At 39.1% G+C, this 10385-nt stretch overlaps 2 protein-coding genes across 4 annotated transcripts; one reads left to right on the forward strand and one right to left on the reverse strand.

The window, feature by feature from the left end:
* Positions 1-365: 365 nt before the first annotated feature.
* Positions 366-5047, reverse strand: LOC126615890 (probable catabolite repression protein creC). The gene is made up of 11 exons (XM_050283818.1): positions 4612-5047; positions 4160-4462; positions 3943-4051; positions 3762-3855; positions 3131-3218; positions 2941-3024; positions 2512-2608; positions 2343-2430; positions 2055-2160; positions 1840-1932; positions 366-1398 (listed from the first exon to the last, which is right to left on the reverse strand). Exons 1-11 carry the CDS (start codon positions 4849-4851, stop codon positions 865-867), a joined length of 1836 nt encoding a protein of 611 aa, XP_050139775.1. The 5' UTR covers positions 4852-5047; the 3' UTR covers positions 366-864.
* A 1567-nt stretch (positions 5048-6614) lies between these two features.
* On the forward strand, positions 6615-9252 carry LOC126615897 (fasciclin-like arabinogalactan protein 12). 3 transcript variants are annotated; one of them, XM_050283824.1, is made up of 2 exons: positions 6615-6756; positions 7697-9252. In XM_050283824.1, the coding sequence occupies exon 2, from the start codon at positions 8278-8280 to the stop codon at positions 9121-9123; it is 846 nt and encodes a 281-aa protein (XP_050139781.1). In that variant the 5' UTR covers positions 6615-6756; positions 7697-8277; the 3' UTR covers positions 9124-9252. The 3 variants fall into 3 exon arrangements, with proteins under 3 accessions (XP_050139781.1, XP_050139780.1, XP_050139782.1); XM_050283823.1 differs by having other exon boundaries at positions 7725-9252; XM_050283825.1 differs by having other exon boundaries at positions 7838-9252.
* The last annotated feature ends 1133 nt before the right edge of the window (positions 9253-10385 follow it).

Here is a 10385-nt window from a genome sequence, read left to right on the forward strand (position 1 = left end):
TGCTTTTCTTTGTCGTGTTTTTACTTGAGCAGGATCCTTCATCCCCCGTTTCTCCCATATAATTTTGCCTCTCTTTAAAAAATATGAAGAGACTTTTTAGCCAAAATGGTCAATGAGATCGTTTAAAACCGATTGAAGTAGGTTTTGAGATTATCCACGGACAATCATTTTGATATTTCTATGAGAAATTTCCGTTAAATTTAAGAAACCAGTTTAAGGGATATGACAAAAATACTCTTAATTCAATAGCCTTGTAACAATCAAAATGATTGACGGTAGACAATCTTAGAGACCAAAGTACAGTGTTACGCAAATCTCGAGAACCGTTTTGGCTAAAACGCCATAAGAAAACTATACAGCTCCTGTTAAACACCAAAGATAACTTTCATTTATATGAATCACATCCGAAACACATACCGGTGCTAGTTTTAAAGCGAAACACTCGACACCATCGCAGGCAACTCCGATATCGCTTTTATTCTGGCCATGGTGATCATTACAAGAATACAGATTCTCTGAAGTATTTTGTAACTTGAAAGGAAAACATAAAGATTTTGCCTCTGCAGACGCAAAACAATGGGTATTTGTACATGTATTGTCCTCTAGAAAAGCAGTCAACAGCAAGTGAATATTGTGAGTTGTAAGTAGTAAACCTACCTATGCAAAAACCTAAAAGCAATGCATCTCTCTCTCTACCCCTCTTTCCGCGCTTCTTCCGTAAAAGCAAACGTCGTTTGTCACCGTTGAGCTAGATCATAGCCATCAACTGAAACAACTCAACGACCTGGTATGCTACGTATGGCATTCTGAAGGAACCAAGTTGCTGGAAGCGGCATAATTACAGGTTCAAACGGCGAATCAGCACTACGGAAGGTACCCCAATCGACTGCTTTTCGATATTTCCTTGAAATTAAAAGCGCCACCTTTGCCTGTCAGTGGTTGTTGCTCCTTTGAAGTAGCGCCGAGCAGGGATTGTGGGTTGTTTGATTTACTTTCAGTGAATGGCTTGCTTTTTGCCGGTTCTGTGTAACCTTTGCCTGTGAGGAGTTGGTCCTTCGGACTAGCACCTAGCAGGGCTTCTGCGTTTGTTTTAGTTTCAGGCTCACCGGGTCTCATCCAAATTTTCACATGCCCCTCCCAAGATGCGGTGAGAATAGCATCCTCTGTGAAAAGTAATCCGGATAGGGGCTCAGAATGAACGCAGTGGGACACCAGTGGGGAGAGCTTTGGAATGTCCCGCATGCTGGGAGCAGGTTGAAGAGTGCCAATAGGGTAAACGCTGTCCCAATGGGATGACTGGCTACCTGTGCTGAATGTTGGAGATCCACCAAGTGAACTTCGGCGAAGTGGCACTACAATCTCATCCATTGGCAGGTCCCATAGGAGCAATTTTGTGTCCTGTAAACACGTGTATGAGAGGTGGAAGTAGAAAGACAAGCAAAACAGATTGAAAAAAGAGAGCACAACAAAAGCAGAAAGATTTCATGGCCGATTTTAGGTTCATAAAAGTAAATCATGTCCCAATTTCTTTCTTTGAAAATCCCGCACCTGGCTATTAGATTCTTTATTTGGACTTAAGCAATTGTCTCCACCAAAAAACGAAACAAAAAATTGGACAGTTAAAATGTAATTTTGATACCAACCAGCAGGAGCAAAAGTTTAAAAGAATAAGTAGTTTAGCTGTTTGATGGGGATATTATAAGCTGATAAAGATAAGCCCTTGTCGACAGAGAAAAAAGAAGGTGAACATAAGCCCTCAACTGTTATTATCTTTAAACATATTAAGCATATCATCTCAGTGTTTATTTTAGGCAAGGATGAGAAGAGGAGAGCAAATACCTGACCCACAGAACCAAAACGGTAAACAATATTTTCTTCCGTGTCATCTGAACTTGGTGGTGACCAATATGAATCAAAAGCAACACCACTGACCTGCATACATCAGGGCTGAAAGGTGTAAGATGTTGAGTTTTTGACAAATCAACAAGAGGGAGAGAGAGAGAGAGAGAGAGAGAACTCAATAAATATTCACAAAAGTTCTACTGAAACTGTACCCATGAGTTGTGCCCTTCACCCCAAGCTACTACTTTTCTATCTTCCATGCTCCACACGGTAACAAGATCCTCTTCCCCTCCTGTCAAAATGTATTTCCCATCCGGACTGAGAAACAACACATCATGAAGGTCAAATATGAACAACATAGTGATACAACACATTCAGTCTGACGAAAATTCGTATGATGTCATGTGGAACGCAAGTATAACTTTCTGGATAAACTAATGACAGGAATTCGGCCAGTATAATTCATACATCAAGGAAAATATATATTTTTATCTTTTTACCTCCAAGAGCAACACAGAAGAGCACCATAATAACTCTTGCCACCAAATACTAGTTGTTCTTTTGAGTAGTCAAATACTCGCAAATAGCCTACATGTAGCACCTAATATCAGTACCAATTAACAGACGCACTCATCCACAAAGTCACAAGCCTAACAGATTGAGAAATACCATCTCTACCGACGGTTGCCAAATTTGCCCCATCTGCTGAGTAAACAATGCTGTTTATTGAACCTTGGCAAATATGCCATCTGGAAATTGGATTACTCTGCAGATAAACCATAAAATGAAAAAGGGGGGAAAAAGAAACCCAAAGGAAGATGGTAAACAGTTCTATATCTGGTTCTTGTATAAGCTTGAGGAAATAACAAAAGTTCCAACTATCAGCCAAACTTCATAATCCATATGGCAGTATTGCAGCAGCTAACACAAAAATGTGGAAAATATAGGCCAATAGGCAGTGGTGGTAATGATATTATTTGAACTTGGTCATAATAGTATGTACTTTAAAAGCAATCTTTTGAATAAGCAGACAATTACGTATAATAAATTAATAATGTTTTACTTAAAATGCGAAGAAATTTTATACATTGATATTACCTTACTGGATCTTGCATGAGCCACCGAAAATTGAGTATGATCCTTTATAGCTGGGAAAGAAGAATCACCAGCACTTTCCTTACTCTAAAATGAATTAACGCCGATTTCAGTTCATGGAGCAAGGAAAACAGGAAAACCAGGAAAGGATAAATAGCATTTGACATAGGAAAAATTAAAGCTTAAGGCTTGCCTTCTCATAGACATACAAATTTCCATCAGCATGAGCAGCAACAAAGGTACCATTCCCTTTAGGAACCCATGCAACACTGGTACACCGGCTGTTAAAACCAACTAGTTAGTTTGTGTATGAAGACTGCTAATCATAGGACTTGTGCCCCCAATTACACCAAAACAGATACCACAAAGAACATTCGAAAAGCACACCCAATGAGAAAATAAATGCACTCTTCCCCCACCCCCGACAATGCATTTGGGTCTGTTGCTTCCAAATGTTTTAACCCTTCCAAGCCAATAGCTAGAGTGATTACAATTTATTACATTAGCAAACTGTATTTGAAATATAACAACCACATTTCTGGTTCTACTATGATACATGCACTTCCGGGGTAAAAACCCGGAAATGACAGATCGCCAAAAATAGGATTTTTCCTGGATAAGGAACTCTCAGCTCCACTTATGCAACAAGTGCTAGTTTGTTTATCTACCTTATGCCAAACGTATTTCTTGACCCACCAATTTCTCCATAACACTATCAGGATTATATGCACACCATTAGTGATAATGTGCATTCTCGATACCTTTTTTCATCAACGAACTCATGAAATATAAGGAAATAAGGCAAAGTTGGGCAACAAACTTGCCTGCTAGTGACAGCACCTTCTTTGTTATAATGATGGGCACCAACAAGCTTCTTTCCAGAATCTTGCAATTGCTGCCTCAAAGACGCGGAATAAACTACAACAACAAACAAAGTAAACAAGTCACACACAGCCTCATCATCACCAAAACCCCATTAAATCACATAGAAACAAAACTCCTTACTATCTCCAGAGCTCAATCCAATAAGCAAGTCATGCCCGTCCTTGGCCTCGGAATCAAAAGCATGGCACACTGGGTTCGAATTGCTAAAATGCAACGACTTAATAGGATCCTACAAGCAAATTCCCCAAAACCCTTTACACAAATTTCCCCAAAACAAAAACCCAATATCCAAACTCCACAAAAAAACCGATGCAACCCCAAGAAAACTGAAAATTACCTTATCAGGCGAATTGAGATCACTGATATAAACAGTATCCCCAACATTGAAAACCAAAAACGACCCTTTACCGCCGAGATTCGAGTTAACAGCGTGGTGGGTCCCATTCGACCCGCCGAAATGAGCATACCTGCTACTCCCATTGCTGGTTCTGCTATATCCACTCCCTCCCACAAAGTTTAGAGCTTTGCCCCCGCTTCCTCCCAACAGCCTCGCCGCCGCCGACCGCACCCCGGTGGTGCTGAAACTCGGCGTCAGCGTAGGATGGCTGCTAGGCTTGTCCTTCAGCTGCGCTACCGTCACCTAAAATTCACAACCAAACACTGACTAACTCCGAGTCAACAGAGACAGCGACAACATAACTAACACAACCGATTAATTAGGGCCTCGTTTCGCTTAATCCTACATTAAATTACATTAATTTCGTTTTTTTAGTTTTTGTTTTTGGGTACCTGAGAAATTGACTTGGCGTACGAGTAGGGGAGGAGGTTGGGCGGCCGAGTCTTCTCCGAGTGAAGTTTGTATCGGCCTTCTGGGGTTTTGAAATACGCCTTTATCAGAGATTGGGTCTGGGAATTTGTTGTGCCAGAAGAAGAAGACGACGTCGTTTGGGGCGTCGCCGTCGTTGACGATGATGCCGACGGCATCGGGCTCAGGCAGTTTTTGTTGTTGGCGTACCCGTTGTTGAACATCGTCGTTGAAATTAAGGGAATCACAGCCACCGACTGACAGAGAGAGACAACATCGTAGAGTGTTCTTTTTAACTGGTTTTTTGTTCTGCTTTTTGGGGAGGCGGGATCGGGTGGTGCGCGGGGTGTTGGTGTCTCCGATGAGGATGGGAAAGTAATCGAATGAAAGTGTGGTTTTTGTTTGGGGTGTTTGGAGCTTAGTTGACTTTGGGGTTTGGACTTTTCGGCAAGGAGATGGAGATGGTCGGTATCTGGGACGGTGAGGGCGATTCCACGTGTTGGCTGGCTGTCAATTTGGAGGAAATTTAAAAAATGAAAAGCATAATGCTAGGAAGATTTGTACGCAATCTCGCGTTATTGTTGATAATTGAATTGTTACTAATGTATTTATTAATGTAATTATTTTTATATGATTTATAAATGTGATTTAAAAATTAATTTACCTAGCAATTACCTAAACTCGTAAATTATCAATAAAATAATGTTTATCCTCCCCATCTTTAAGATTCAATGAAAATTCAAAGTGAAGTGTTATAACATAAAAATGTACGAGTTGGTGGATACCATCATACCTCTTCCATTTCACTCTTTGATTCTCTCCCTACCATGTGTTTAACATGTAAAAATTGGATTATTGAGCTTGGCACAAACACAACCCATTTATAATTCTTACAAGTTCGGAATAGAAGAAAACTTTGTTTCGAAAGCAAGATAAAAATCTTAAAAAAGGAAAGAGTTGTGAACAACAGAAAACAACGGTTGAAAGCGATAAGATACAAATTCGCCACAACCGAAGTAGAGTGTTGAGAACCAACGAAAACAAAGCTCGAGAGCGAAAGACAAAGACTAATTGAAATAAGAAACGGAAAGAAAAGTGAAAGAACACAACCCCAAAAGAGTAATCCACGATGATCCACACCTGGCATTGACAATTCCGACGTTTTCTCTATAGCAATGAGAAAAAACAAACAAAAATCGAAAACAACGCAAGGGCAATTTGTGCACTCGAAAACACCTGCCCATCATGGGCATACTCGACATTTTACTGTAGAAAAATAGGAAACAACACGGCAAGCGTAGAAAAAAACTGAAGACATTTCCACTCTTTCACTATTAATGAACAGTGACATCCTTAACTGAGTTTTAGCATATATAATATAGAAACTGTGCCATGTTTGTGGTCGTGTCAAGAAATAAGTTACACAATTGCTAACTTCATGAGTTTGAACCGTATTATGATGCCGTATCAAAATTGTCACTCCAAAATATTCCTTCAATTGAAGATGATGTTTTATCGCAATAACAGAAATTAATCATGTTTATACACCATGGTGTCTGGTGTGATAAAAAGGTATGTCCTTTTAATTTTGATATGCATTTGCTATTTGGGTCGGCTTAGCTCTAGGTGGGTTTCTAATATGGGCTAATACTTGTGATAGACTTTTAACTGGTCTTGTAAGATCCATTACAATTCAAGGTGTGGGAGGACAATGAATGGGCTGTTCCCTCTTGGGCTGAGGCAAGAGTCCCGCCTATTTTGCATTGGGCTCATGAGAGATATGGTTAAGAAATGTTGAAATATCACTGTGAATCTTTCCGTCTATAGAAATGTGAACTGCATTGACGAAGTCATCAATTAATCCTCTTTTTAGGAAAAAAAAAAGAAAAAAAGTGAGCCAAATTTAGCATTGGGCTACAACCTAGGGCAGCCCTACCATGGTTCTGCCTAGTGCTTGAAAGAACTGTAGGATGCATTTTCATAGTTGCCAAGTGCAAACTAATTTGAGTTGAGTTTCTGTACGAGTATCCAAAATGTCATAGATGAAAGTTTTGACGTAATGCGGTCTTGGCTGTAGTAAAGGTGGCTAAGATAGTGTGTCTTCCCTTCTTCACCTATTTTGAAATCAGGTAAATTTTATATATCAAGTTCGCGTTAGGTTTTAAGGAAATATATCATGCTTAAGGAAAAATATGATGTTATTTACTAGTGATATTATTCTTCACTTGTAAGTAAGAGACATTAGGTTCGAATCTTGAAAATGACAAGTTTAATACTAATTTCTTCCTCATCCTTTCATTGCAAATATATTGTTATATAAAGGAAAGGACTAAATCTTTTAGGATAGGTCACAAACACAATCTTTTAGGATAGGTCACAAACACAATTGCAAGATGAGCATAGTAACAAATAAAAGATAGGGAAGAGTACCATATTGTCCTCAAGCTTACTTCTTGTAGGATTTTTTTTTTTTTTTGAACAAACGATATTATCTACACTAAGAAGAAAGGGGGGTGAGAGTGGGCTTAGCCGTATAATGATCTAGTAATAATAATATGGTTCAAATACACATTTGATGAGAATTGAACCTAAAACCTCTCACTTACAAATGAAGAGGAATATCATTAGATCATAGTACTAAGTGGCACTTGTTTAAGGATGTTAGAATTTGGGGTTGACTTTCCAGTTTCAAGGAATTAGAAGGTCCGTCAGGGTCTGGGGTTGATCATTTTGAGTTTAGAGTTTTACAATGTCATTTGGAAGGTTAATGGCTTATACAGCCTCTTGATGGTTGGGTTGGGCATTTTATCATTTTAACTTACAATTAGTTCGACTTTTCATTTAATAACTAAACTAAAAAAATTGAAATTTTAATTGAAATTATTTTGTTGGTATACAAACTAAAAGGTCCCAAATCCCCTCCCCCATATTCAAAATCAAATTAGGCTACCGCTCGAATAAAAAACAAAAAGATTTTGACTTTTAGTATTTATGTAAGTTTATATATCTAAAGTTATGATGTAATATATCGTAGCTGCTTCAATGAAACACATAGAAATGAAATTTCAGAATCACAATGGCTAATGTCAACTGATAGATGTAGAGGTAAGGCCCCATCACCCAAAGAGAAAATAACAACAAAACTTTAAGAAAGCAAATGGAAAGCAATAAGATTTGTGAAGGTGACCTACTTGGAGCAATCATCAGCAGATCAGCAGATAGCAAGGGAGTTTTCATCGATGAGGATGAGGTTGGCCCATGGGGATTTCACAACTTGCATATCTTCATCAATCATCGTCATGCTCCTTCTGAGAAAGTAAAAAGCCATACTTCTTCCTTTTAAGTTTGCGGCTTGCAGTGCATGCATACATAAGTGAAAACAAAGCAATCATGCACTTACTAACCAGCTTTATTTGCCCACACCCACTTGATTTTCCCTCTGGTTTTTTTCTTCTTTCCCAAGCAAACCAGTAGCTCTGACACCATAATCTCACAATACATGCATATCCTCTCCTTCTCAAGAAAATAAGACATGCCCTCTCTCACCTAATACCTCCTCTCCGACAACTTATATAAACGCTCTCTTTTTCTCCAAACTCATATCAGACATTTCTGCGCAAAATATCAAACACATCCCACCACACTTAAATATGATGAAGCAACAATATCAGCCTCTCTTCTCACTCACACTCCTACTCATCTTCCTCTCCCATTGCGCCAAAACCCTAGCCCAAGGCCCTGCTGCTGCCCCGGCAATCACCAGCCCAGCGGCCGTTCCGGTACCACCAGCCAACGCCCCGGCACTAACCAGCCCGGCGGCCATTCCGGCACCACCAGCCAACGCCCCAGCGCCACCAGGCCCAACCAACGTCACCAAAATCCTTGAAAAGGCAGGAGGCTTCAACGTCTTAATCCGCCTTCTAAAAACCACCCAAGTCGATAACCAGCTCTACGGCCAGCTCAACAAATCCAGCACTGAATTTACACTTTTAGCCCCGTCCGACAGCGCCTTCTCTAAACTCAAAGGTGGATCCATGAACTCGCTCAGCGTTGAACAAAAAGTCAAGCTCTTGCAATTCCATCTAATCCCAGATTACCTCACTACCCAAAACTTCCAAACTGTGAGCAATCCGGTGAGAACCCAAGTCGGAAACGGTTTCGATTACCCGCTAAACATCACCACATCAGGCAAGACAGTGAACATTTCAACTGGCCTTGTCAACACTTCAATCTCAGACACTGTCTACTCTGATGGTCAATTGGCTATTTACCAAGTTGACAGTGTGCTCCAACCCTATGGTATTTTTGCTCCCAAGCTTCGGCTGCCGTCACCGGCATCCGCTCCTGGAGAAGAACAGCCTAAGGAGGAGCCTTCTCTTGACCCTGTTGCTGAAGTGAAGTCTGGTGCTGTGCCTACACTGAATGTCGCCAAGATTAATGGCATTGTCTCTATTGGAGTTGCATTATTAGCTGCTGCAGCTATAAACTTTTTGTGACGAACTGGCTGGCTGTGAATTTGGAGGAAATCGAAGAAATAAAAAGCATAATGCTTGGGAGACCATATGTTTAAACTATATTTTGTGAATTATATGACGTTATTATTGGAGTGTTGATTGAAGTCTTTATTTCTTATTGGTGACATATTACATAACTTACAAATTTGATCTAAATTTTTTATCTACTTAACATTACCTAAACTCGTAAATTACCAGCAAAACAATGCTTATCCTCCTCATCTTCAAGATCAAATGAAAATTCAAGGCGGAGTGTTATAACTTAAAAATGTAGGAGTTGGGTTAACATGTAAAAATGGGATTATTGAGCTTGGTACAAATGCAACCCATTTGTAATTCTTATTTAGAAATTGTACCATATTCATGTTCGTGTCAAAAAATGAGTTACACAACCGCTAGCTTCATGAGTACAAACCTTATTATGATGTCGTGCCGTAAATTGTCACACTTAAATGTCATTTTACTTACAGATAATATTTTATCACAGTGACAAAAATCAATTATGCAGTGTGCGAATTCGATAAAAAGGATGTCCTTTTAATTTTGATATGCATTTGCTATTTGGGTCGGCTAATCTCTAGTTGGGTTTCTAATATGGGCTAATATTTGCTTTTAACTACTGGTCTCGTAAGATCCATTACCATTCAAGATGTGAGAACACAAATGAATGGGCTGTTCCCTTTTTGGGCCAAGGCAAGAGTACTGTATATTTTGCATGGGCCCATGAGAGGTAGCGCTTTTTTTTGTTTTTTTTTTTGTTTTTAACAAACAACAGTTTCTATACCAAGGGAGTGGACTAAATTCACTTCACTTGCTAAAATAATGTAGTTCAACTTCGCCTTTGGTGAGAATCGAACCTAAGACTTCTCACTTACAAATGAAAAGGAATACTATTAGGTTGTAGTATTAAGTGACGCATAAGATGTAATGCTAATTATATAAAAACATATGAATATATGAAATAAAAACCAAAGACAAATTCTGAAACCAAAAACAAAAAGTTTAAAATAAAATAAAAAAACAAAAGAAAACGTGCGCCAAAATTTGCATTGGACTAAGTTGAGTTAAGTTTCTGTATGAGTATCCAAAAATTCATACATGAACATTTTGACTTAATGCAGCCTTAGCCTTAGTAAAGGTGGCTCAGACAGTGTGTTTCTCCCTCTTCACCTATTTTGAAGTCAGGTGAATTTACATATCAAGTTGGAGTTAGGTTTTAAGGAAATATATCATGCTCAAGGAAA

The sequence above is a fragment of the Malus sylvestris genome, chromosome 3 (assembly GCF_916048215.2).
Source record: "Malus sylvestris chromosome 3, drMalSylv7.2, whole genome shotgun sequence".
NCBI lineage: Eukaryota > Viridiplantae > Streptophyta > Magnoliopsida > Rosales > Rosaceae > Malus > Malus sylvestris.